The 26941-nt window shown below is 41.4% G+C and overlaps 4 protein-coding genes across 13 annotated transcripts in view; 1 reads left to right on the top strand and 3 right to left on the bottom strand.

Moving 5' to 3' along the window:
* mical2a (microtubule associated monooxygenase, calponin and LIM domain containing 2a) overlaps positions 1-3017 on the bottom strand; it is a 31305-nt gene extending 28288 nt beyond the window's left edge. For 6 of the 9 annotated variants that reach the window (XR_005097503.1, XM_037247252.1, XM_037247254.1 and 3 more), the window contains exon 1: positions 2835-3015. The gene's annotated coding sequence lies outside the window, so the exon portion shown is untranslated. Of the gene's footprint in view, positions 1-2834 lie in introns of all 9 variants that reach the window. The other 3 variants (XM_037247248.1, XM_037247255.1, XM_037247249.1) reach the window with 2 other exon arrangements.
* Positions 3018-3991: 974 nt separating this feature from the next.
* dkk3a (dickkopf WNT signaling pathway inhibitor 3a) lies at positions 3992-6369 on the top strand. Its single transcript, XM_037247274.1, has 6 exons — positions 3992-4268; positions 4369-4428; positions 4973-5065; positions 5201-5345; positions 5442-5577; positions 6044-6369. The coding sequence occupies exons 1-6, from the start codon at positions 4080-4082 to the stop codon at positions 6129-6131; spliced, it is 711 nt and encodes a 236-aa protein (XP_037103169.1). The 5' UTR covers positions 3992-4079; the 3' UTR covers positions 6132-6369.
* A 507-nt stretch (positions 6370-6876) lies between these two features.
* usp47 (ubiquitin specific peptidase 47) lies at positions 6877-23573 on the bottom strand. 2 transcript variants are annotated; one of them, XM_037247272.1, is made up of 29 exons: positions 23298-23342; positions 20842-20898; positions 19624-19818; positions 18183-18299; positions 17684-17837; positions 17504-17600; positions 17107-17252; positions 16929-17008; positions 16112-16261; positions 15910-16005; positions 15656-15808; positions 15323-15481; positions 14674-14805; positions 14442-14518; positions 14287-14342; positions 13534-13646; positions 13348-13449; positions 13067-13274; positions 12426-12541; positions 12023-12142; positions 11079-11877; positions 10126-10301; positions 9978-10058; positions 9782-9897; positions 9595-9713; positions 9388-9518; positions 9232-9279; positions 9023-9153; positions 6877-7918 (listed from the first exon to the last, which is right to left on the bottom strand). In XM_037247272.1, exons 1-29 carry the CDS (start codon positions 23340-23342, stop codon positions 7744-7746), a joined length of 4149 nt encoding a protein of 1382 aa, XP_037103167.1. In that variant the 3' UTR covers positions 6877-7743. The 2 variants fall into 2 exon arrangements, with proteins under 2 accessions (XP_037103167.1, XP_037103168.1); XM_037247273.1 differs by lacking the exon at positions 20842-20898 and having other exon boundaries at positions 7744-7918; positions 23298-23573.
* Positions 23574-24401: 828 nt separating this feature from the next.
* Positions 24402-26199, bottom strand: clec3a (C-type lectin domain family 3, member A). The gene is made up of 3 exons (XM_037248324.1): positions 25993-26199; positions 25828-25908; positions 24402-25396 (listed from the first exon to the last, which is right to left on the bottom strand). The coding sequence occupies exons 1-3, from the start codon at positions 26099-26101 to the stop codon at positions 24999-25001; spliced, it is 588 nt and encodes a 195-aa protein (XP_037104219.1). The 5' UTR covers positions 26102-26199; the 3' UTR covers positions 24402-24998.
* Between the last annotated feature and the right edge of the window lie 742 nt (positions 26200-26941).

The raw sequence follows: 26941 nt of genomic DNA, 5'->3' as shown, positions 1-26941 counted from the left end.
TTTTGTCAGTCAACAATGAGTTGAGGCAGACTCAAAATAGACAAGTGGTATAAGGTTGCAACACATGACCTGGAAAAAGTATCAAGACAGCATGTAAACAAGATACAAACATTGGACAAAGTTCAACTTGTTGGCAGGCATGTTGTTTAACTACAATCAACAGCAAGTCTAATTTCTGGTTTACAAAAAGCATTAATGTTAACACAAAAACTTAAAAATTGTTAGGAAAGCCTACTAAAACATGTCAACTTTGAGGTTAATCAGAGTCACTATAAATAATGACAGGTGTCACGAGTTGGTGAGAACAGTTCCAAAAGGGTGTGCACATTTTTGCAAAAAAGGAAAAATGCAAGTTATTTTTTGTATATTTTTGAATTTCCTCTCCAAAACATAAGTAAAACGTAAAAATGTTTTTTTAATGTTTTATTTGTGTCTTATTTTCCTGGTTCACAAAAAGCTGCCATTTCAACAGGGTGTGTAAACGTTTTATACCTACTGAGCATCCAGCACATGCTACAAGATGATCAGATTTTTTTTTTTTTTTTCCAATGGCAACCATGCCACGTATAATCATTCGACAACCATTTTTTTCAGCCTTGTATTTTTGGTACATAAGACTATTTGGTGACCTGCAGCGAGCAAGGAAGGAAACATTGCAGGGCGGAAGAAGAACGTTTACAACACCTCCCTGGCAGTAACAAGCACAAGCTTTCACTCACGCTCACTTTACTGCACCGCACGAAACACTGCGTGACTGCATTCATCCACAGCATGACGGGTGTCTTTAATACTCCGATTTTACGATTCGTTTGTCAATCCTGCCGCTTGGTTAATGCAAGCCGACGCCTTTGTAGTATTATTCAACTGCTTGTCATATTCATTCACACGGGCGGATAAAGGTTTAGAAAGCGGTGAAGCTGGTATTGTCAAAGTCAAAATCAAAAGACTGCCAAAGTGCAGTCGAGGTGGTTTACTCCCACATTCCATTGGCACTTTGAGGGGAAAAAAGGCTCTTCTGTAATGTAAATGGAAGCTGAATTGTAGCGGTTTCTAGTTCTACGAGCTCGCCTTATAGTTTCGTCTCCAAACTATTTTGCATACATTAATTCTGGTGAGGGCAAGCAGTGTACTGAAAAGAGGAAGGATGTAAATCAAAGTAAAAACCATCATCACGAAGCATGTGCAGAACATAAGCCCGGCAGCCATTTGGCAGAAATAAACTTTGTTAAATAATAGCATAGGGCTATTATGATAACATTATGATAACTCTCTCTTGAATGGCTGGGGAAAATTCCATCAATATTGCGGAGTGGTTAGGGACACAGGCGGTGATCATGTCCAAGAGTAAATCATACAGACTGTTGTGCAACGTTTGGATTCCAGCGCTTCTGCTGTGGAATGAATAAAAAAAATGAGCCCAATGGAAGTATTTGCAGATAAGAGAAAATAAGTGCTTGACAAACGATAGGTTGCTCAAGATACGACACCTTATCTTGCAAAACATGTGAATCATTCCAGACAGAAAATGTGGAGAGGATGACTGAGTCATACTGCACACCCAATGCGGCGTTATATTTAAAAAAAACATTTTGTTCCAGGTCTTATCAAAGATTCAAGCATGGCAGAAACCAAGACTCTAGGTTTTATAAGGTCATAGAACAGCTGAACTTTATTTGTGGTTGATCTAAAGCATATTAGACAGTGGCAGATATGATGGATGGATGGACAGACGAAATGATTGTCTTATAATTCGTCCGTAAGCGTCAGGGAAAGCCTACTAGAACATCTGAAAATTATTTGGAGTTCATCAGAGGCACTTTAAATTGGGGTAGGTGTCTTGATACCAATTTGGATTGAATGTGAAAAATAAACATTTATTTGATCCAAGAATTTGTTAATTAAATGTCAGGAAAAACTAGAACTGAACTTTACAGTGACACCGAGGTGACCAAATAAAATGGACTCATTCTAAAATAATCATTAAGTCATTTAAATGACAGCTCAACATAATTGTGGTTTCTGTGAGGGAGTTTTGTGAGCTGGATTTTGACCTGTCGTCTCTAAAAAAAAAAAACATTAACAAGCAGGCTTGTCACTGCAGCCTTCTATGGGTTAGTTAACAGGGTGGCTTGTCAACACCGCACCTTTCTTTGCAGAGTAGTGTGTGTATGCCACTGCCGCCACCACCAACGCATATGACAAGGTCAGAGGTGCTGCTGTGCTGTTAAGAGTAAAGACGGTTTACATACTGAGCAAAAGTCATTCATTCGTTAAGAAAGGGATCCTGATGATGCAGGTCCATATGTGCTAGAATACTTTTGAACTTCAATAAGCCACATTCAGCACACTCAGAATGAAATGTGTCTTGTGTTGCTGTGTTGACATTTCTGAATGCTCGTATGAAAACATTTGCATAGTAGCAGGACATGTTATCAGTGGAGCATAAAATTTGCAGAAGCTGACAACTGTGCACAGCTATTGACAGGAAAGGTGTTAAGTAGTAGAATTTCAGCTGTCAAGTACAGTAATGCAGTATTGCAATACTAAAAACATGGTTGTAGTACTACTAGAATGCAAAAATATGAGATAGACACCTTCATCTGTATTTCAATGATATTGAGTACATGCTCAAGCGACTTTCCATTCATTTAAACCCAAATTATTTTCAAACAGACACACGAGAGCTTGTCCTTCCAGTTTTCAATGAACTTGGAGAAGCGATGCATGGCACACAAACACTTCAGAAGACAAAAATGTGGGTAGAGATAACTTTTAACTTTTAATCAGCGAAGCGAGACAACCACCCACATTCAATAAAACGATAAACGCCTTACCTTACAATGAATTCCGTGGGGATGTTTTCATTTCTGCAGGATCCCAATTACCTACTGATGATGATGAAGCCTGGAAGAAAGTTCAACCACAAATGTCAGGTGTCTCTTCCTCGGCGTGTCCACTGACGTGAACACAATTCCCACTCACATGTCTCGCTGTATAAAGGCAACTTTCCTCGTGGGTGTTTTGTGCAGGACGTCAGCCGGTGTGTGAGGGCGGCGCTCGGACGTGGACACATCCCACAGCTGACAGCTCTGCCCCGGATAGCTCAGCTGTCTCGCCACAGGAAACCGCGTCTTATTTAAAAAAAAAATATATATTTCAACGCCAAAGTAGACACAATAGTACCATGCAAACTGCACCTGAGCAGCTGACTTGTCTTTGAACGCATCATCTAACTCCAAGAGTAGGGAGACTTTACGAATTCGTACACTTGACCGGTCTTTGAACGCATCCTTAAACTAGTTCAAATCAGAGCAGCCAGGGCAATTATGATGTTTAAATGACTTTAGTGCGACACATGGCGCCAGTTGGCGTTTATTAACACTTTCGACGATATGTGACACGTCGGTGGCGGCAGCACGCGGAAGCCTCAGTCACCCTTGGACCATCAAAAAAAAGAAAAAAAAAAGCGAGAAAGGATGACAGCGATTATCCTGTGAAATAGCACCATCTAGTGGCATTTATAAGCAACACATGAACCATTGCTGCTCCGTTCTAAAGTTCAGATGTTTTCTCGTTGGCTTTTACTAACAACGAACTATGTAATTATGCCCAAAATATTCAGTTTTGGTTTTATTAGATCATTTTACGGCGCATATGTTTGGGAGATTTTGTCAGGCTTGGGTGACTATTTTGCTTGTCCCCATTTTATTAGGTAAAGTCAGTAAGGGTGCACATTATATCGTTACATAATATACTATATAATATTCATGATATAAAAAAAATGTTGGAAAACCTGAAGGTAACTATTCACACTGCACTAATAATGAATTATTATGATTATTATGATTATTATAATGATTATCGTACTATTGTGACTAATAGAGATTGATGAGAGAAAAGAAAACTGACAGTAGTTCCGATAAAAAACACCGTATCCTTTCAGTGATTGTCTACATCTACTTCATGATATTGTGCAGGAAGTGCACGGTGCAGCATTTCAATGCAGTATCATGTGACGCAGTGGAGGCTCGGAGCATCAAGCCCTACCCTCCTCCTGCAGCAGCAGCCTCATATGAGTGATGAAGATGGTGCTGAGTGCAAACATGCAAGGCATCTTTTTCTTATTAACTTTGCTGGCGCCTTGCAATGGCATATTACCCGAGTTGGTGCATCCAGGAGTTCATCTCATCCTGGGCGATTCCGTGCAGGAGGAGCCTGCTGTGGTGCAAGGAGAGCAACTGGATGAGCAGCTAAGGCCTGAACATAAAGTATAGATAACATGACACAGCATTATTGTTTTTGTGGATTTAAACTTGTTTATGCATGGTGGCGGGACGTGTTTTCTCTGTGACGTATGCTTCCACACAGGAGTCGACCATTGCTACAACAATTGCGCAGTCAACCGAGGTGAACAATCACATTGATACTGTGAGTACTTCATGTTCATCTAATGAGGGTCAATTTAACGAGGTTGCATTGCATTATCTTAGCAGAGACTAGGTGGAATTTACGACCACATTTTGTTCCTATTGGTCTTGTTTGATTTTAGTACCCTTTCAGCTTGTTACACTGTAATTTTGCCATTTTGTTTGGTTTACCGCTTGAAGTTTTCAGTTAACATCAGTTCTTGTCAATGGCATAAAATATCCATTCATTTTTATCCATCACAGCTTAAAATTCCAATTTCTTAGCACACTTTGTGATTAGAAAAATGATACCAACATAAATAATTGCAATTGGCTTGTGATGCACGTAATGGCGACAAAAATGTCAGAGAAAGCCTACTAGAACAATTTTACTCGGGTTAATTGGTGGCACTTTAAGTGGCAGGTCTGTATTGACCTCCTTTAACTGAATGTAACTTGTTCATTCGGAACACATCCACATGGTGTTTTTGGAGGGCTCGTATGTTTGTTTGAAAATGCAATCCCTCTTGTTTGAATGAATTTTGATGTGAGAATGCTTGTTTTAGGGCTGTGACACCACGAAAGATTGTGGGAAAGAGAGATACTGTCTGCACGACAAGAACAATTCAAAATGTCAACTTTGCAAAGGCATCGATGTGGTGAGTCAAGTTAGACAATTTCAATTGTTTAACATTCTTGGACAATAAGGAAATAATTGTCATTTTGTTTTGGGCATGTGAAGACTTTTCAGTGATTAATACATTTGACAATGTATCGCTCGTGTGTCATTGCAGTCCTGCACCAAGGATGAAGAGTGCTGCGGTGTGCACTTGTGCATTTGGGGGCAGTGCAGTTCAAATTCCACCAAAGGGCAAGCTGGCAGCACGTGTCAGCATCAGGCACAATGTGGTCCGGACCTCTGCTGTGCCTTCCATGCAGGTGAGGGGAAACACACTCGTGCTGTACATACAATATAAGTGAGTGGTTCAGCAGTGGGTGCGAGGATCTACTGAATTGCATCCCTGTTGTGTTCAGCCCTCCTCTTCCCAGTTTGCTCTCCTAAACCCATTGACCGCGAGCGCTGCGTTCCTGCCTCCAACCACCTGACAGAGGATGACTCACCCAGAAAACATTGTCCTTGTGCTGGGGACCTCCATTGCCAGCACCTAGGGTGAGAGAATCCATCCATCCAAGGCAATACTGTGTTTGACATTTACAAATTATCTGTGAATTTCAGGTTTACACATACAGTACTGTACCGTATGGATTTTTTTTGAGACATTATGCATCAAGTAATCCATATATTGAGATTGGAAAAAATAAGTAATTTTTTTTAAATTCTACTTAGCATTATCTGCATTATGGAATATGAAGAGAATCCACACAAACACTGGGAGAGCATACAAACTTCTGGATTCAAATCCACAACCTCAGGACTGTAAGGCAAATAGCCTTACAAAACATTCATCTTCATTTCTAAGAATACGTTTTTGTCTCGGGTACGGCTGCAACAAGGTGCCGAATGTCCGGTAAATTTCCAGTGAATTGGAAGTGAAGCTGTGGAATTTGGTAAATATTCCAAATTGGTGACTTTCAATGGGGATTAACCAGGAATTGATCTCTCTCCCCTTTGCCAGACGAGGATCCATGTGCCTTAAAGCGGTCGACTCGAGCGAAGAGGATCTGACAGACAGCCTGTACTCGGCCATAGATTACGTCCTCTAAAATGCTTCATTCACATAGCAATGATTGTTTTGCAATCAACACAGAGCTACACCGCATGAAATGGAAAAATACACAAATTTGCTTACCAGTTGCTGATACTCAACAGCTCAATGACCTGTAGGCTAAAAGTCATCATTCTGCAGTCTTCATCATCCGGTCCATGCACTTTGTAGCCTTGCTTGAACTATGCACTGAAGCTTAATACACTGGAAGAGCAATAAAATCGTACTGCACAATATGTTTGGAAATACGGTCATTTTTTCCACTGAATCCAATTAGCCGACTACTGAATATATCCCAGTGGAACAGTACAACCAGGAAAGATGAATCATTCATGCAAATGAGGCAACCTACTGTTTGTATATTTGTCAAGATTTGAATGCAAGGTTTTCTAAATGGGAGGCTATCAAATGAGCTTTTGCTAAGCGTTTATAGAAAGACTCCATGGGCTTTTATAGTAATCTATTTTTAGTTGCTCTAAAAGAAGGACTTATTTTGATTATCTTAAAGGTGATGTTTAAAGACTAAGAAGTTGTTTTCACACAGATTCTTGACAAGCAAATGAATGTGTGAAGAATGAATGTGCAGTGCATGCGATGTTTCAAATTTTGAATCGCAGCAAAACCGGTTGCCGATGATTGGCCACTCATGAAGTCATTGAATCGTGTACCAACGAGTCTCTTGATGTGCGGTGGACCTGAGAGAAAGCTGTCTTGATTTTTAAATAAAAAAAGAACAGCTGAGATTATGAAATAAAGCATTTTAATTAAATTCTAAAATCATCTCATACTATTTTCACACAGGATTTTGAATCTCAAAAGAAATAAACACCAACAGAGGAAAAAAAAAAAAATCTGATATTGGCATTTCTACAATGAACAGCTGGTGGCAGGCCAAGACACACGTGTCCTGGGGAACTTTCTCCACCCTCCGGTGTCCGTTTATCAAGCAGCAGTGGGTTTAAGTGCCAACTACACCTCACGCTGTCAGCTGAAAAATCCCAATGAGGGAGCTCCCATCCTCTCTCAGTATGTCGCACACAAGGGAGATCAGATAAAGAAATCCACAAAATGATCAAATAAAAAATGCGCATGTGTGTGACGTTGCAAAGAATGATTATAAGAGGAAAGTAATTTACAAAATCACGACAGTTATGATCTTTACTTGACATTTTCTAGAGGAGAACTGAAAAGCACGATGGGATGAAATCTGGCGCAGGTGAAGAAGGGCGAGCAAAAAAAAAAAAAAAAAAAAAAAGCTAAGCAAAGCTGTGAGCACGTAACGATCTCTGAGGAATTGATGATGACTCGGACAAATAGAAGGAGACTCACTGGTCAGACGAGCCTTGATGATCTTCAAAGATTGAGCCCATTTTTTTCGAAACAGTGTTTGATTCATTTTCTGTCAGGAATAATTGTTCAATTCCCTTTCAACTTTACAGTACAACACAAACTAACAGTGCACAATGGGGTTTCCCAGCTCAGAGTGGAGAGGCAGAGCATTTCTACCTCACAACGCCGCTTGACGTTCAAGTCTTTTCCGATCCGCTCACCTAGAGCTCTCCCAGAGAGTGTCCAGAAGATCCGAATGACGCAAAAAGAAGCTGCAGGACTCAATCCTGCCCCGGGTCCTTGGCAGGACCCCCGTCTAGGTAGATCTTGAGGGCCTTCTCTTTCCGCGGGGAATAGCTGACCCGATGTCCGGTCTTGAGGAGGCGGCTGCTTTCCTTCTTCATGAGTTCATTGCGCTCATCTTCTGATAGCTCCATCGGTTCCTCTGTGCTGTCCCTGCAAACGCACATGACTTTTTCTCACCTCTCCCTTTTTGATGACTTATTTTTTTTTTCCTTTGTTTTGCTTAATTGATTGCATTGCGTCTGGAAAATGCCTTATTACCGTTTTTTTCCGTGTATAATGCGCCCCCATGTATAATACGCACCCTAAAAATGGCATGTGGATGCTGGAAAAAAGCCTGTACCCATGTATAATACGCACCCAATTTTTTTTTTTTTTTTTTTTTTTTTTTTTTTTTTTTTTAAGTCCCAATGATCGTCACACACGCAGGGAGGCAATGGGTCCCATTTTTATAGTCTTTGGTATGGTCTTAACTAGGCTGGATGTATTTTTTTTTGTTGGCGTTGATTTCTCCGACTGCCCGTAAAGGCACCACCGCAATCTGATGAAAAGAGAGGAAAGTGACGTGCGGACATGTGAAAAAGGCGGCTCTGTATGGGAGAGACGTTGAAGAGGAATAAAAACACCCTTGGAAACCAAAACTTGCCCCTCGTCGTGACTCGGAGCCGCAACAAATGTTTCGGATTTGTGTAGGGTACATTGTGACAGCAAACGAGCAGGTGATCGAGCAAGCGTCTGATACGAGAGCATTGCGTTCGTATGGAGCGTGTTTGAAGTGAACAGCAGAGACGAAAGGAACATGGCAAAGTGTTGTGAAATAAAATATTACCTGTAATACGCATTTTGTTATTTGCTGATTGTATTAAACTATCACATTCATTGTCAGTCAAGAAGAGAAGAGGACTATTATCCCTTCTTTGACGAAATGACCAGAGCACAGTACAAACACACTATTGTCGGTCAGTCCTGTTGTTGGTTTTGTTGTACCATGATTTTCTTAAAAAAAAAAAAAAAAAAATTTAAAAAAAAAAAAATTTAAAAAAATTTGTACCCATGTATAATGCGCACCCCAGATTTTAGGACAATAAATTAGTTAAATTTTGCGCATTATACACGGAAAAAAAACGGTAGTTTATTTTACTGGTAAATTTAATGAAAAATAAGATGTGATCACTTGTGTTTTTACTTCTGCCACGGTGAGTAAACTTGTAAACGTAAAGGCAAATGGTCAGTTTCTTCAAAATTCTGAGCTCTTACCTGTAGAAGACCACGGCCCCATCATCACAGATGTACAGGGGCCACATGTTTAACGCAGACACTTTGGGGTTCCAGTCCAAATCCTGATGGATCTCCAGCACAGAAATGTCACAGGGAAACGTTCCTCGACCCTGCACACAGGACCCTTGGTTAAAAAAAAAAAAAAAAGCTAACAAAGTCAACGATTTAGAAGGAAACATCTCACAAACCTTTGCAAACTCCAGATTATCAAGATGGATACCACTAATTTCACTCAGCTGCAATGGCAAAAAAAAAAGAAGAAAAAAATATGTTCTCTATGATACAATATGTGTGGGGAAAAAAATCCATCAAATGAATTTTGCGGCAGGACAGACTGTAGTAACCTTCTCCTTGAGTTCCTCAACATTGCTGCTCTCCAGAATGACTTCCTGGAAGGAACCCAGCTTCATGGTGGACGGGCTCCACTTTCGGGTCAGGATAGCCAGCTGCGACATGGACTTCATCTTCTCATGTTCTGAAAAAGTGATCAAAAGGCCCTTCAGGGAGCAGGACAACAAATAGTGCATGGTGTTTACTCCTAAAAGAATTACCATTGAGGATTTCCAGGAAAACCTCCCAGTTGGAGGAGATGCTGATATCTTCCTCATAAACATGGTAGTCCAGAAAAACTGTCCCTGGATTCTTCCAAGTCTTTTTCCTGAGACGGACCCTGAGCATGATACAATATATTTTTGTTGGATATGCATGTACGTCTCCTCATTGGTGTGTGGGCCTTACCGGTCAATGTTGAGGTCAAGCTTGCACTGCTCTCTCAAGAGAGGGAGCAGCTCCTCTTTCGACTGTCTGACAGTCATGCCCTTTGCAAAGACCGTGTCCACAAGAAACTTGCAGGGCTACACAAAACACGTAATTAGAAATCATAATTAGCACTACTTGCTTGCAACTTCTGTCTTGTTTTTCTTCTCAATCTCACCTCTTGTTCATTTACTAGTAGTTGATACACTTTTACTCTGTATTCACCCTTTTTAAGGGCCCTCCCAAGTCGGATGGTTATCTGCGGGAAGTTCAACGTGTTACTCGAATCTAACAGAGGGCAATCAATTTTGTAAACGGATCCTGACCTTGTTGTCGTCAGAGAATGACGACAGTGTTTCATTGAGCCGTACGCTTTCAAACTCCTGGTTGTTGGCGTAAACCCGAAACACTTTAAACTGGGACGAGATGACCCCGACATAGGGCTCCAGATTGTGTTTGAAAGCTGCCAACGTTATCCTTTTGTCCACGTGAACCACCAAACCTGGGAAATAGCACAGGAAACAACTCAACGCTGGCAATTCTCTTCTCTCCAAAACACAGTATTGCAGGGGGTAAATAACAATTATTCCACACTTTTCAATCTGGCAGTTGGGGACAGGATCTTTGTGACAGGCGACAATTTTGCAGGACTGCTAAAATGTCAACTCGCGAAGCCTGGCAAATGGAATGATTTGTTTCCAAAAAGTGCAAAGCCCAAGCTGTCAAATACTGAAGGCCGTTTGAATGATAGCTGAAACAAAACGAGGGGAAAAATGGGAAGTGCACGGTGACTTCTGGGGCACCCATCTGCATTATATGTAGCGTTTGAAGAGCTTTTCATGTTTAATAGGCAGTGTGGCTCATTGCAGTAAGAGGACACTGAACTTTGACATCAATAGGTCATGAGTTCCTTTCTTTGGAGGTTGTTATCTGGATTTATAACCGCATGGGGTATAAAGATAGCAAAGCAATTTAGCACTGGTGACAAAACCAAAAGGATCATAGCGAACCGCTACTTTGGCCCCGGTAATGACGTCATTTACAAACAAACTGGAGATCTTATCAAGGGTGACCTATTAGGGCCATCTTGTTGCCTAGAAACTATCTTGAAGTACAGTAAGGAGCTTCATTTCGACTATAATAGTACTTTGTTACTAACGGTGGCATCTGTAAGCAATGCGAAAGCTTTTTTTTTGGTGGGGGGGGGGGGTTGATTACTAGAAAATAATTAAAAAAGATGACTACACAAGTTGTTTCAACGTCATCATAAAGTGCATACATTTTTGTGTATTGCAGGCGGAGTCATCCTGGGAGCAAGGTTCTGTCCTGAAGTACAAGTACTGGGCTTTAGATTTGGTCTTCCCGTTGTCGTCATACTCGCTGTCCGTGCCAGAGTCTTCCTCCGCAGTGTCCCAGGTCTCCTTCTTGCCCTCGCGGGCTTTGGAGCGACGGCTACTAGTGATGCTGTGCGAGTCCAAGCCATTGGCCAGCTGGATGGGAGCGCTGTCTGCATTGCACAGCGTGTCACTACTGTGACTCGAGCTCAGGATGTCGCTGTCCACTGAGCTGGTGCTGCGGTCGTTGTTAACCTCAGAGTCTGAGCGCTCCTCTGAGGCAAAGTGGGTTTCTGGGTCGGACGAGGCGCTTCCCCTGCACCCAGTTGTGCCCCCGATCCGGTTTTCTAGATCTCTGTTGTCTGCGGCCACGCAGGGTGAGTTTGAGTCCGCTTCTTGGCTGGGGGATTCGATAAGTTCAAAGTCGCTGGTGTCAGAGCTTTTCTGACTGTCGCTGGTGCTGGATCCCTGCTGCTGCTGCAGGGAGAGGTTCTTTAACTTTTCTGTGCTCTCTTCAAGGATAGCCTCCACTGATTTCCTGTTGCCTTTTGATCCTTCAAATGCCACATCTGAGTCACTGCCAACCTTTTGGCAAATAGTTCTGCTGGCCAAAGTGCCGGGGGACTGTTCAGGTAGCAAGAGCAGTAATCGAATAGTATTCCCGTGGCGATCTAACAGCTTCCACAGCAACGAGTCAGTGAAGGCGACCTGATGGTCAGTTGACTCTGAACTCTCCACAAAAATCTAACAGAACATAAAATGCAAAAGACAAGGTGAGAGGGTCGCAATCAATGTTTTGTTGTGTTCACGGTACTTTGTCAGCCAACCCCTAAAACACTACATGATAAAATGTGATCTTGTAAGCCAGAATTCAAATAAATCCACAGACCTTGTTACTCCTGAAAAACCCTTCCGCTTTCAGTGTCTTGTTTGGAACATACAGGAGCCGCAGGTCATTGTAGCAACGCTCCAGAACCACGCGCATTGATTCTGCTGATAGCCCTGTCGCCTGAAGGACACATATGATGTCGATAACTACCAGGAACCGGTTTGTTCAAGGCAACAAATTGGAGGACCCATGATTAGACTAGGCCTAAAGCCATTGGATATTTTTAAATCAACTATCCTTCACATTATTGCGTTAATTAATCAAACAAAAAATGAAAACGCATTATTGTGTATTAATGTGCAGACATTTCGCTTTGATTATTTTTTTTTTTTTATTAAATTAGTTATTCATAGACTCAATTAATTTTTTCAGCCCTGGAAGTAATAAGAGATGAAAAGTAAACCTGTGCAATAAGTTGCTTGAATTCAGTGATGGTCTGGTTCAGGTAAGCCCGAACACTGATGGGAGGGGCGATGGTTTCGGTTTTCAGATCCACAACATGAACCTTCACCATCACCTCTGTGGGAAAACGACAATACATCCACACATAATTAAGTGACAAGGACAATACAATTCTCAATGCATTCTTTGCTAGCGACATGGGCACGACGATTTGAATATTCTACTATTCAAAGTTTGGGGGTCAAAAAAAAAAATGATTTGAAAGAAAAGCCGTGTACAGTGGATGAATAAAAGTCTACACACACCTGTTCAAATGACATTTTCCCCAAACTTAGGACGCGTGACTATTACTTTGCTTCATCAGACCTAAACACACTTTCCCACATGTATTTGTGAGAATTTAAATGTGTTTTTGCAACAATTTGAAACCAGGGTTAAACCGTACCTACAGTGAAGCATATTGACAGCATCATGCTTGCTGCAGCGCAAAAAAAAAAAATTTAGACTTGCGCAAAAAAGAAAAATAAATAATACATAAGGAAAAGTCTACAAGAATATCTGAACATTATTTGTCATTAATCAAAGGCTTTTTTTTTTTTACAGTAGTGTATGCAAGTGTCTCAGTAAGAGCGGGCTCCCCACCTCCCGGTTTGTAAGGCAGGAACACTTGCTCTGGCCGGCGGGTCTCCAGCAGCAAGTCGAACATGTAAGAGGATTTGACACCTCCGAGCAGAAGGCCCATGGGTGTGTCCTCCTCGCCCTCGTAGGAGCGCTCCAGGTACTCGTGGAACTCATCGTACTTTACCAGGCGACAGCAGTCCAAGGGGACCGCTTCCTCCAGCTCCATCAGCTTCAAACACAGTACATGATCAACGTGGATCCATCACACCTTTTTCCTGTTCAAGGACTGTAAACAAACAAACCTTGTAGGCCATTTCTGTGGCTTCCCGAAGAGTTTTGTCCTTGTGCACCTCCAGCTTGCTCTCTACCATCATTTTTGAAGGGTGCATACAGAAAAGTTTGATCTAAAATAAGGAATATAGGTTCAAAAACATAAAGAAGCAATACATCAGAGGATTCATACACACACATTGAATCAAGTCAGCTACCTTGCAAGTGTTTCGCTCAATCTCTCTCTGTTTCTTCTCCTGCTCTTCGGACTCTTTCTCTTTCTGAACCAAACTCTTCAAGTGTTCTGGGAAGTCATCCATAGCTAAATACTCTTCAGACAGGAGACATGTAAAGTTTTGATTCGAGGGCAATGAAAACAGCAGGCATGGTCACAACACAAGACTTTAGTTTATGCATTTCAGACAGCAGCTTTAAGTTAGAGGCTGAAAGCGTCAAGAATTCAAAGTCTTGAGGATTAGAAACAAACAGCAGCGGAATCTATGCTTCTAAGTATGCCATACAAGTCTAACAAACGTGCACTAACGATAAAAGCATTCTTGTGCCACCTTACTCGGTGTTCTTGTCAAAGTGCGGGTCAAGCTACATGAGGTAGTTACTGCTCTCTTTTCATATGGACTAAATAACTAATGCTTTGCTCTTTGGACTTCTTTTTCATTTTCACTTTGACAGCCTGACTGCTTCAACGTGTGATTTTCCTTGAGTGGTGAAACGAGTTTGCGCGTCTCCTTTTATCTGACACATTGCCCCCTCGGGTTCAGTGAGTTGCGTTTGCGTGGCAAGTTGATGTTGTCGATGTGCTACTCTTTCCGCACGTAACCGTGTGAATCCGTATGTTCTACAACTTCTTTACAAGTCAGTGTTTTGTATGTGAATGATCGACACTGGCTGAGGAAGAAGCTACAATCATTTCACTGGTAACATGGATCACTGTAAGTGAAGAAAATCCTTACTTGCATTCCTTGAGGGATCCTTCAATCTATAAATCAGCATATAAGCATTCGTAGAGCTGTTGGAGGGAAAAAAAACACTCATATTAACAAGGAAATGCTACTCATCTTCACAAAAGTAAAAACACAGCAAAGTAGAGCTCATATACAAAAGCAACCTTGCAAAGGCACTGGAATAATATCCTCTGCTCCCCGAGGACCCCCCATAAGTCTTTCTGATGTCCTCCTGGGTGATCTATCCAAAAAAAGAAAACATATCAAGCAGGCGTGAAGAGATATGACAATGGTGATGATCAGTCGCTGAGAAAAAGATCACGGGGGAAAATATGACACGATGAAGCTCTCATCTTAATCATGATGACAAGGAAACTCCCAATGGTTCATACTGACCTTGCTAACATGCTGGTCATTGAAACTGTACCACTGGCCGTCAGTGAAGGATTTGATGCAGGCATAGTAGTGCCCGCCTGCGGCGCTTCCCGAATGGACCATGACGGAGAACAGCTCAAAGCTCGGCAAACTCTGACAAAAAGGGTTGGAAATGTTTTTGCTCAGAGTGAATAATAATAGCAATAATGACAGAATAAAAACTACAAAAAAAAAAGGGGGGTGTGTGTGTGTAGATGCTTGCTTTTTACTTGTAACAAAATTATCATTAACCACAGTCCGTCAAAAGTCTTCATAGTAACAATGCAAACCACTGACGGGCTAACAAACTGACTCTGACTCTGAAATAGCAGTATAAACCATTAAATAAATGGTGCAGTGAGATATGCAGAAAGATGGTACAATAATATTCACAATAATACTTTTCCTACGCTGCAAAAAGTAACCTATTACTGCAGCTTCGCCATGATGTCCTTTCTTTATGTATTTTCATCAAATCTACGAATTATTTGCATGTGTGTGCGACATGGCCTTCTTGGAGACCAAGGTGTTTTTGAATAATACTTCTTACAAAAATTCTTATCAATATTTGATTAGTAACAGAAAACACATGTTCATCCAAATGGACTCTTCATATTTGTTAAGCAATTACCTTTTGCTTTAAGACCCTCTCTGCGCTGGCAGTGCTGTCCAGGCAAATGCCCTCGTCCACACAATCTTCAGTGGAGAAATCATTGCTCATCTGGTCACTGTGGCAACTGCCTTCATTCTCTGCTCCACTATCAGTGCAGCTTTCTGTCTGAGGGGACTTCTACAGACGCCATTTGAACAGATCACAAAAAAAATGAATTTGAATGGAAAATAGCTCAAGTGCTCATCGACAATAATCATGATTGGCTCAAGGAAAAATCAGTGATTGCTACAACAAGCCAGCCCGCGGCCAGTGACTCATCAACATACATGTTCCCACAATAATTGCTCTCACCTCATCCTCCACATCGATGAATGGACTCATGTCGAGTTCCTCGGGGAAAGTCATACTCTCATTGAGTTTGATGCGATGCATAGTGGTATAGTCAAAATCAAATCGCTTCAGCTGCAGCATCAGCAGGTAAGGAAAATGCAGAAACCTCAAACCCTGTAACGAAATAAGTGATTTGCGGAATAACGGAATCCTCAGAAACGTGTATTTCTGTATTTTGCATATAGATTGTGCAAACTCATTCACAGTGAGCTCACCTTCCGGGCATCACATTTCTTTTTGCAACGTTCGCAAAAGTACTGGTTGGGTCCATCTAGAGTTTCGGGCTGGATAAATGCCTGCAATGCCTCCTCCTGGAGCACCAAAATGAAATTCAATTTTATTCAAACTAGCACTCCCGTGACACCATAGTGTGAAAGGGAGGGAGGGGGTTGGGGGTGACCATAGAGCAAAACATACCACACTGCCATAGGCTTGACTCGCCCCAAATGGTCTTATTACAAGAGGGATATCAAGGTAAGTGTCAATCCTCCAGCTCTCGTAGCCGCACTCCAAACAGCGGACGTAATCCTTGAGTTTCCCCTGGTACAACTGGTTGATCAGGTCCGCCTGAAGAGAGGAACGCAGCCAGGCTTCATTCACTGATATGATTCATCGTAAAAGTCCAGCTTGCAAAGAAACTGAAGAGATAGTCATTCTACAAAGTCATAGACATTTCACAAATTATTAACAGCACTTGTTTGGTCCATGACAGGAGCAGTCACAGCTTTTTGACATTTCGATCAAGCTGGTAGATGTCAGCATGCCATTTTCTCTCTCTTTGGAGGGAAATAATGCACCACCAGCTACAATAGCTGCCACATAATGTAATAGTAAAATAAAACTGCTGCATTTGCAGAGGTCTGAATTTTTCCAGTCATTTTTTGGTGGATATTTCCAGAAAACACTGAAAAGGTATTTTCAAACATGGCTTTACAGGGGTAAACTAGGACATAGTTCATATTTCATCCCAACGGGATGGAGAAATGATCTATCAAAAAAATCTCCCACAGGATAATTAATGAGTAAGTCGCATTGTTTTCAATGAATGGAAAACAAGTTCATTTGTCTCATGTGCAGCCTTGTGGTCTGCACAGCCAGAGGCCTAAGTCTTCGCAATCCTGCCCAGTCCATAATCTTGGGGGAAAAAAGTGTCAAACCCTCCCTTTTTGCACAAATAAAGCCTTTTGTTGTCTTTGTGATGTGGGGCTGATTTTCTGTTTGTGCTTTCTCCCACCTGTTCTGTCTGCTTCCACTTTTGCTCCAGGGCATCAAACATGACCCTGCAAAGTTCCTGCACATCATGTTGTTGCCAAGCTGGGATAAAAATAAAAACAAAAGGGTAAATCCCACAGCATGTGATGTTTCCTTCTCACACCAAATCATTCCTACTGTGAAAGAGCATGAACATTTACCTTCACTACTGTCCCATCCAAAGCTTCGCGTCACATCGGTGGTCTCAATGGCGCGTTTCTTACTCGTCTGGAGAAGAACAAAGAGTCTTTGCAGCTGGTAGGGAATGCTCGTGACTGGGTCCTCTTCAGATTCCTCAAACTCCCAGCTGAAGTGTCCAACAATAGCAAATGTTTTAAAAGTTTACAGAAAACGCGATGGCTTTGACTACAGTATTGCTCCGCATTAATCTTAATTCAGCATCCACCGCCTCCTAAAGGCACATGTACGTTATTATTGCTTATTTGTGTTGAAATTAGTTTACAATGTGTTTTGTGTGAATAAAGTATTTTAATTTTTGATCAACCTGGACCCATATCACCTGCGATAAACAGGGGTTGACTTCAAATCTTCACTTACTTGTACAGTGCATTTCTGAACTCCGGGGTCATGTACAGTGTTTGTAAGAGACTGTTCAAATAGCAGGTCATTGCTTGGTTGACCAAACCCACGTAACCTAAAGTAGGAGAGAGAGCAAACTAAGAAGACCGCTGTGCTTGCAGAAAAACATGCCACATTTTACAGGTGAGAAGGCCTCACCCGTATCAGATTTGCTGAGGATGGAGGTGTAAGAGTAAGAGGGGGTACTGCAATCTCCACTGCAGCCAACGGTGCCGTCTCGGGGCAGGGGCCCAATGAAGCGTTCCTGGGAGCTATCATCCAGTCCGCTGCTATCCGCTGCGGCAGACTCATCCTAAACGCATGGAAAAACAGAGAAACAAATTAAGTTTTTGCGGTAAGTAAAAACAACATAGCGCGAGTCATCCCATCAACAGTTAAAACTTCTGAACCTGGTCCAAAGACACAAGCGTTGATCAAAACATCAACCCCGCAGGTTTGTACGATAAACACGAGGCATGATGGTTGCATTACCTCATTCACCTCTCATCTTACCCGATGTACCCATCACTTTAGAATAGTCATTCGAGACTAAGGAGGCAAATTTCCATTGCTCCTAAGTCCAACCTTTACACTCACTAGCAAACTGAAGTGCCAAGCGAAGCATTTTGATTGATTACATTGTCTGTGCACCACTCACCGAAGTAACATGTGGTTGTTCTCCATCTTTGTCTGTTAGCTGGAGGAAATTCCTCTTCCCACCAGGTTCAAACCCAGAATCCAGAAGCGACACTTCTCCACTGTGCTCGAGGGGTGTCTAGAGGTACAAAAGGGAAGGTAGATTCAAATATCAGTCTTTTACAGTAACTTGTGTTTTTCTCTCCTGCAGGGGTTTTGGTTTGGATCGTATTCATATGTACTGTAAATCGCAGTTCATCGCAACAGCAAGCAGCCCATGTTTGTCATTTGTGCTCGTGCTAGTGTTTTACTTCGGCAAATATGCTAGTTCATACTATTGATGAGCCTCATGTGAATGTGACTTGTTTGCGCTGAATAATAATTTAACGACTGAGTACACAGTACAGTGATTCGTGTAACTCCGATTTGTGTTTGTGCACATTCTATGTGTAGAGTTCTTTATGGTCCCATTAGTTTCAGGTGAGCACAGTCTACTAGGGCTAGATCGGAGGAAAAAAAACAAACAAAAAAAAGAATCGGCAAAATCAACTGCAGAAATTAAATTTGCCACTGTACATGTTTACCGCAAATGCACTCGCTCATTGGGGAAGGGAAAAACAACGTCCAAGGTTTGGAGGTGACTTAAAAGATACGATAATAAAGTTTTATGTAACTTCTGCAAAGCGGAGCTGGGGTGTGTAGCTTCGATGAATCGATTAAAAGAATATTTGTTAGTTCCAGTTCCAGTGCATAAGCAAGTGTGCCTTCTTGTGTTGTGTGACAAAATTATTCCATCAATGTGCAAATTAAATCACTTCAAGATGCTTGTAACCCTGAAAGGCAAGTCAATCGTCAGGACCACTGTAAACCCAAGACTCTCGATACACAGTCAAACATTATTTCCCACTGAAATTATTTTTAGCATTCATGAAAACAAATGAAGTAAAACAGCTTGAAGCTAACGTGCACATTTCCTTCCTGATGGCCATGCAGAGTCTGAGCAAGCAGAGAGAGCTGCAGGGGAATCATAGCGTATCTTAATCCACTGACCTACTCAGTGAGATAACAAGAGGTTACAGAACCTAAGGCTTTGCCCTAGGTCAGCAGCGGGATTAGTTTAGCTTGGGCTCCTTTAAGAAAAGGGACAGTCAGTATGTACACAAAGGAGCACATACTACCCTCCTTCAAAATTCTTCACCATCAGCAAATACGAGCAATCAAATTGGGTAAAACTCCTGCACTAAGTTTGATTTGTACAACTGAACAATGCAATGTCCAAATCCACATTGGAATCAAACGTTTAGGCCATGTGTGATTTTCAAACACAGCCTTCGCAGAGTCCAGATACAGCACAACGTCAAGGGAACAGATTTCACGAGACTATGTAAATGGTAAAGAAAATTCTTGTACGACAACTGAAGTGATAATAATTGTGTGATGTGTCACTAGAAGAATTTCCCAACCATGTCTTGTGGGTTTCCCCAGACGAGTTCAAAGGAGCCGTTGACATATCCTGCTTTGTGGGCAACATCTTCGTAGAGTTTGGAAAGGGCGGTGGAGCCTGGCAGATTGAAGGTCAACCGCTCGTTGACTGTTTTGACACAGGTGACGTCCTGGATTATGCAAAGCACTCTGGGTTCGTCTGCGGCTTTTTGGATCTGCAATACAAGACAACGAGAAGGCAGTCAGCATGACTGGACCATTTTCCATCCTGTGTTGAATGTGCTAAAAGCTGATGAAAGTTTGAACTTTATTGATTGTGCAATGTTTGTTCAACATGAGTCAGAACACACCTCACGTCATGCCGTGTTACGGGTCAAACCGACTTAATACAAGTTGAGTGACATTTCTGGAAAACGTGCAGCAGATTTTTCACCCAGAATCAAATGATTCCTTGGCACGGAGAGGACAGCTTTGAAATGTGTTGTTTTTTTTGTTTTGTTTTTTACACACATTTGCATGTTATTTGAGATTGCTGATGTTTCCCAAAAGTCCAAAATATTTGACTTTGCACAGATTTCGTCACCGGGATCGGCTTGGCAGAGATCGGCTCCAAAATCCTGAACAAGGTGGTAGAGAGAAGGTCTACGGGAAGTGATGTCATCATGATGCACAGAGCACAATATTCGTCAGCACAATGTTTGCTCACACTCGAGTAGGACGACGATAGCACACTTTGGTGGAATGTAGAGGCTGCTACGCAACTGCTTGCCCAGGAAATCTTGTAAATCACAACGGACAGGTGACATGCAAAAGCTCGCCTCTGCTTGGTTACAGGCTTAACAGCGATTTGTTTAACTGCTACCCAAGAGGAACGACTGAAACGGGTCTTTTTCATAACAATTCAATGAATCTGCTTAAACGGAACAATCTCAAATTATATGATAATCAAGAAAAAATGTAAATACAAAAAATGTCTTGCGTATTGTCCTAAACTTGGCTCGACAGAAGTACAACTTATCTCTCAGTATCCAGGCAGGCGGCCATTATTGTAGGATTGTAAAGAAACTAGTAGTAGCATGCTCCAACGACAGAATTGGTCATTCAATGTACATCTTGACTTTTTACAAATCTTGCAAAACCTCATGGATTGTTGCACTATCCTCATGCAAACTAGCTACCAACATGCTGCCAATGAGCGTTCACTTGCACTGCACACGCAAAATGCAAGGCACTGCTACCTGAGAAATCCTCGTCATCTCGTCAAAAAGACTCTGTCTGCACCTCCAAGATGCATCCTAATAATATGGAACAACATGGATGACTTGTGAGTCCAGACTTACTACTACAAACATGCGCTCGGGAAAAGAGCGACTTCTTCAAGGAACAATGAGAGTGACATTCATCTTTATCATGGGTTTTGTAATCAAGGCAACATGCGAGCAACGTGTTCTATAAAGGAGCCACAGCTGACATCACACAAGTGTATTATGAGATTAAAGGTTATTTTTAACATGGATATAATCACCGGGTGCCAACATGACACACACACACGTAACGTAGCACAAACAACAACGTCTTTTATTTTATTTATGGCTATACTTCAAAGAGCAGCAAAGATAATATTAGTAGACAGACATAGCAATACACACCATTTATGAGATGCAGCAAAATACTAAAACAACAGAAAAGCAACCTAAGTCAACAAGTGAATGATGACGCAGCCATATTCTAGCTGATATTTGTTATCAAACAAAGGCACTGAAAAAATTCCAGTAACACTTTTGTGTGTGTGCAAAAGTAAACATTTAAATGTGAAAGTGAAAAGCGTGTGCAGCGGGTGACATGGAACACATGTTGCAAAATTTGAAGTCGGCTGGTCGCGTTCCAATTGTCATAACATCATGCTACAGATATGTAAATTGCATCAGATTTATGAGCAAGACAGGCTTCATGTCTCCAAATTGGGATAAGATAAAAAAAAAAAAATCTTGTAATAAAAATAAAGATGTTTGTTTCCCCAAAGTTTACCATTTTGCCTCTTATAGGCCTTCAGATGTTTGATAAAAGGCAAATTTAATTTTTTTATGATTATGTAAGTTTAATATGTTTAGTTTGACTGGTCCAGCTTCGAGCATCTTTTTGAAAAGTGGTTCACTATCTGGCAACCCGTGGCTTATGAAGTGACTTGAGTCATCTATCGCTTTTATTTCAAATTTTAGCTCTCAAGTCAAAGAAAAAAGATTGGATTAGCAACAGCCCCGACCTCTAAACCTTATAAATTGGTCACTTGTGTGTCAAGGTACTACTCTACTACATTATTACGCTGATGAACGGTAATATTATGAAGGACACGTGCTAGCTAACTTGTGTTTTATCCGCAGCGCTATCTGGGGTGCCCAAATCTGGATCGTTATCAGGCTCAATTACTCTTAATGTGATCCATTTATTTTGGTTCATCAGACTTGGGCCTCCTGTGCTTTTAATCCAACATTTGACTCCATTTCACCAATCAAAACGGTGACAGAAAGTCAGATGCTCACACACAACCTCAGTCGTGCGACACAGAAACAATGTTAGTAGTGCGAGTAATTTACGTGATGCACGTCACGATTTATAAAAATTTGCAGTAATCCCTCGTTTAACGCAGGCAATATGTGGCAGACCATCCCGCTTGATGCACTGAACCCACACAAATTGAACCATGATATCACAAGGAACAAATGTAATTGATTATTACTCAGAAGTTGTGAATTCCGACTTTTTGTCTGTCAATCACGCTCTAATTTGACAAATGAAATCACAAGTTAACAGTGAGACGTTTTATTTTTACACACCCACCTATGGGGACTGCTGATACTGCCTCCTAAATATAGTGGTCTTTTTTAAAAGTTGAAGATTCCTCTTCTTCTGTTACTCAAGATATTAATAGAGGACTACTTTTTACTTTCACTTGAGTCGGAGGACTTTTGACAACATTATTAGCTTCACCACCCCACCTCTGGCAAAAGGACAGCCGATCGTCATCGATTGAGCCTGCAGGATTACTTTGGGAAACACTTTGATCATGCAAAATACATAAATATCACGTTTGTGAGCGCGTATTCTGAAGAGTGACGGTGTCAATTTTTTAACTCGTATTGTGCATCTGACACACCTTGTAGAACAGAAAGCTAAAACTCCATTTCAAAACGAGCCCCAACATGACAATAAAATATTCTCCACCGTATCAAACGTACCGAAACACATTTGGACTGAACGCATTCAAGCAAAGTAGAGAGCTTGCCAATGTTTGGACTTATCAGACGACTAGCTTGACAGCGAGCTGCTGCTACTTGGAAGTTGACGAAATATTATTTGGCCATATCGTGTCAACAGAAAACGTCGTGGCTGTCACGCATTCCAATTCACATGTTAGTCATTAAAATGACTCTAAAGCTCCAGTTTAGTTACGAGAGATCACTTGTCTCCAATGTAGTGCCGTCAACGCCAATGTTTTAGTTAGCCATGTCACGATAGGCCGTCCAAGTCATGTTTGGAGGCTAACAGCTAGCAGCTAAGTTAGCCTCTAAACAACAACAACAAGCTGCTTTTAACACGTTGACATCACGCACATGTATTCTGGCATTCTGGGTGTAAAGTCAAGATGACAGGATAATTGTGCAATCCGAGCTGAGTTTGGATCGGATCGGCTCACCTCTTTGGAAACGAACTGGTTCTCCTCGCTGGACACCATTTCCATTTGTGCGACACTTTAGTCAAGCCAAACCCGGACAAGGATGTCAGCAAAATAACTTTGCACGCGTCAGTGGCAGCATGATTCGGGTCCTGTTTTAACTTTTTCCCAAGCTTGCAGAGCCGAGTCACACTTGTCCAAACTTGTAGGCTTATCAAAGTGGTAGGAAGCGCTTTTGTCACTCCCCAAAGCGGCAGCAGTGCTATTGAGGAAAAATGGCCGGTGTGCTCCTGCGCGAGAGTTCGTTCAGAGATCTCTGACGTCACTCGCGTGACGTACGCACGCTTGTGTTGCTTGTGCTTCGTACCACTCCAGTCAACATTTTTAATCACGTTTATTTGAAACGTTTTGTGTGCTTAAAGATATATAAAATGCAATTACGAATTTTAATGACATATGTCAAGTGTAATTCTCCGAATTCACCACTGGGTAGCGCAACTGCACCCTCGCTGTTCTATCACCGGCGTCTCATTGGACTGAATGCGGGACTGCAAAATGAGGTTGCTGAGCCAAGTGTGGCTCTTTCATCCATTTGATGTGGCTCTTTGTGACTATAACTCAACTTTATTTATGGAGCAATATAAAAACAAGCACAAACAAAGGCCGATAAAACAATCAAATTGACAGCTGACATGCACAGTCCACATGCAATAAACCGAGGCAGGTGGCCAATTTGACATTGGCTTTAATTTCATAAATACATGGAGGACTCAAAACACCCAATTTGCATGAGAAAAATCTCTTGGCACACCACCAAACAAAAAAGTCACAGTATCATCCGAGAATGATCTTATCTCGATTTAATCATAAATTTATTTATACTCGGTGTGAAATGCAGGCCTGATAAGTTGAACACAAAGTTGAAGGACTCAGAGGAATACGTGGCTCATTCTTTTTTATGAATGTTTTATTCATATGCCAGGTTTATTATACCATACCGTCTGCCATCGAATGGAATTAGTAATGGGCAAATAAAACTTTTGTGAAATACTGAGATGCTTTGGAAAATTGTTTTGAAAATGAGTTTCATTACTTGAAGCATCAGTTATAGTGATCTCTCCTTCTACGAAGAAATGTCAGTTCACAATTGAAGACACACAACACAAACAAGGCTACACAATGTTGTGGAGTGATCTAATTAACTTTTTGAACTCGTGACCCTCATCTTTGTTTATCCTTGACAGAAGGCTTGAAATAGTTAGCACTAAGCATTCTCTGATACATACAGGCTGTTCAATGTGGACAAGCAGTTCATTCTATTTTTTGTATAGTGTTATAGTCAAGTTTTTCATCACATTTGTCCATACAATGTGTACTGGTCTGTCTTGGTGGCCCGACACGGTGATAAATATCCAGAACAATCAATGTTACAGGGCGTAACAAGTTAGCGTTCAGAGATTTCCGTACCAAAATACAGACAATTTCTAACATTTGACAGCTCTGACTACAATACTGTAGGCTACCGTTTTTCTAATTTAAAATAAAAAGTTATAAAACATTACCAGTATTACAAGCATACTCAGGGTGAAATAAAGTCAGAGCGCAGATTTTGTCTATTTAAGGGAATTGAATTTGTCTTACGGACAGCCACTATTGGAGGAAATACTGTAATGCTATCTTTGGCTTTCACCCCTTGACCTGCATAGGAGAGCATCAACGTCTTTAGGGAATGACATATTCACAAATGTACTTTTTCAAACTGCGACACACCTCGTCATACCACTTGCCCTGTGCGGCCACTGAAAGAGAGACACAGCTCTCCCGCTTGCTTCCTGTGGGCTGCTTCTTGGAGCGGTCCCAGTTGAGGTAGCTGACGGGTTGACTATTGACGTCAACATACTGGCCTTCCTTCACTATGTCTGCCACGCCGATCCAGAAGTCCTTGGAGCCAGGAGAGCTCCTCTTGGCATAGTCTCGAAGGTCATTGTTCTCCATCGCGTCTCGCGGCGTCGCAAGAGTTCCTCCTTGTGCGATGCAGTCTTCATTAGCCTCGTGGTAGTGTTTGGGTTCCTCAACTGTGAGATAGCACTTCCTGTGAACTTTGATGCCTCTGAGGCACACTGAGAAAAGAGACACTATATTTTATTGGTTGTATCAAAAATGTAAGTCCCCCAGCCAATTGCTCGTGTAATGGTAATCTTTGTGAGGCCGCCTCACCATATTCTATATATGCGTCAACCAAACTAAATACATGACACAAATATTAATTACATTAGCCTGACAATGGAAAATATGAATGCATATTAAGTGTCAAAAGATATCACATCGAGGATTTTAAAAAGACTGTGCAATATGAGACAATATGCTTGTTTGGATTTTAGAAGAAAATAAATATAAAACACAGACCAGAGGATTAAAATAAAAATAATTTCATTTCTTCATTATGTGTTATTAATTCCCTGACTGGACATCCATGAACAGAAAAAAACGAAACAAACTTCAGGCTTAAAATGAACAGACCTAATTAGTATTTTGGGGAGAGTAATGGTACCTGTCTGCAAAGCCTGCATCTCTTTAAGCAAATTCACCTCCCGCCACAACTTCTCCAGCTGCCCCTTCACATCATCGTCCTCTGCAGGTCCCCATAGAAGAAGAAAATATTATGTGAGGTCAGGATGTTTTTTGTGATCGTAGTCTGATGTGTGATCATGGTTACCCGTTGCTCGAGGCGATACGGCCTTCCTTATGCGAGGCGGGCGTCCGGAGCTGGAGTGAAGCAAAGAAAAGCACAGTGCGACAAAAACGGGTAGGCCCAGACGTGCCATGCTGGAGGCTGCTCACACTGCTACACCTTGTGCTGCCGTGAAAGGAGTCAAAAAGTCTGAGGACGGACCGGCATATACTAGCTCTCTGTGCGCTGCCACTGCATTGGCCCACATGATGTTTTTTTTCCAAACACAAGGAGGAGGTACATTGGAGATATTGGGGTGGAGGGACAAATAATGTCTTGCTTGTGTTGGGATTTGTGAGAAATATTGACTTGGGACACGGTGCACTGAGCAGTGTGTCCTTTCATTTGACAAACTGGAAACATTTTTGACTCTTTGGCACTTCCTTTCTCTGGCACATTTGGATGTGCAATGGCTGCTTTTGACAAGTAACGAATGTCACAGTGAACTTGTTAGAACACACAAAAATGAAATGTTTGACATAAGCAAGCTTGTTGGTTGGTGGAGCTGTTTTTTTTTTTTTTTTTGTCAAAATGTCTTTAATAGCCATATATTATGATCAGATTGTGCATTGCTGGTGGTGGCCCAAAATTTAAATAAATAAATAAAATACATTTATAAATAAATATTTTTCTGTCATTTTATGTATAACGTTAAAAAAAAAGAAACACTTTGTGTCAACAATGCCCCAGGAATATTTAATTGGCCTCAGCATCACAAGCATCAACCACAGAGTTGGGAAGCAACTATGATACAAGGACATCAAGATGATTTTGCTTCAGGGAAAGCCAGATGGAAACCAACCTAATCCTAAATATAAAGACAGCAAGCATGCTGGGAAGCAACAGTATAAAAAACCTTTTAATAAGATTATTTTTTTAATTGTGCAAGGCAGGATTTTTATTCAGTTTTTCTTCTTCTTACTTCAAATTATTC

The sequence above is a fragment of the Syngnathus acus genome, chromosome 3 (genome assembly GCF_901709675.1).
Source record: "Syngnathus acus chromosome 3, fSynAcu1.2, whole genome shotgun sequence".
Taxonomy (NCBI): domain Eukaryota; kingdom Metazoa; phylum Chordata; class Actinopteri; order Syngnathiformes; family Syngnathidae; genus Syngnathus; species Syngnathus acus.
The sequence above is the reverse complement of the archived record's forward strand: the minus strand, read 5'-3'. Positions and strand labels throughout refer to the sequence as shown.

Bases quoted from the DNA above. Each gene is read 5' to 3' on its own strand.
- dkk3a (XM_037247274.1), top strand. From the start codon at position 4,080: ATGAAGATGGTGCTGAGTGCAAACATGCAAGGCATCTTTTTCTTATTA. The intron at 5,346-5,441 runs GTGAGGGGAAAC...TGTTGTGTTCAG, and splicing joins CTGCTGTGCCTTCCATGCAG to CCCTCCTCTTCCCAGTTTGC. The intron at 5,578-6,043 runs GTGAGAGAATCC...CCCCTTTGCCAG, and splicing joins CTCCATTGCCAGCACCTAGG to ACGAGGATCCATGTGCCTTA.
- usp47 (XM_037247272.1), bottom strand. From the start codon at position 23,342: ATGGAAATGGTGTCCAGCGAGGAGAACCAGTTCGTTTCCAAAGAG. The intron at 13,647-14,286 runs GTAAGGATTTTC...TCCTGTCTGAAG, and splicing joins GGATCCCTCAAGGAATGCAA to AGTATTTAGCTATGGATGAC. The intron at 9,714-9,781 runs GTAAGGCCCACA...TATCATGCTCAG, and splicing joins CTTGACCTCAACATTGACCG to GGTCCGTCTCAGGAAAAAGA.
- clec3a (XM_037248324.1), bottom strand. From the start codon at position 26,101: ATGGCACGTCTGGGCCTACCCGTTTTTGTCGCACTGTGCTTTTCTTTG. The intron at 25,909-25,992 runs GTAACCATGATC...GGGGACCTGCAG, and splicing joins CGTATCGCCTCGAGCAACGG to AGGACGATGATGTGAAGGGG. The intron at 25,397-25,827 runs GTACCATTACTC...CTCTTTTCTCAG, and splicing joins GATGCAGGCTTTGCAGACAG to TGTGCCTCAGAGGCATCAAA.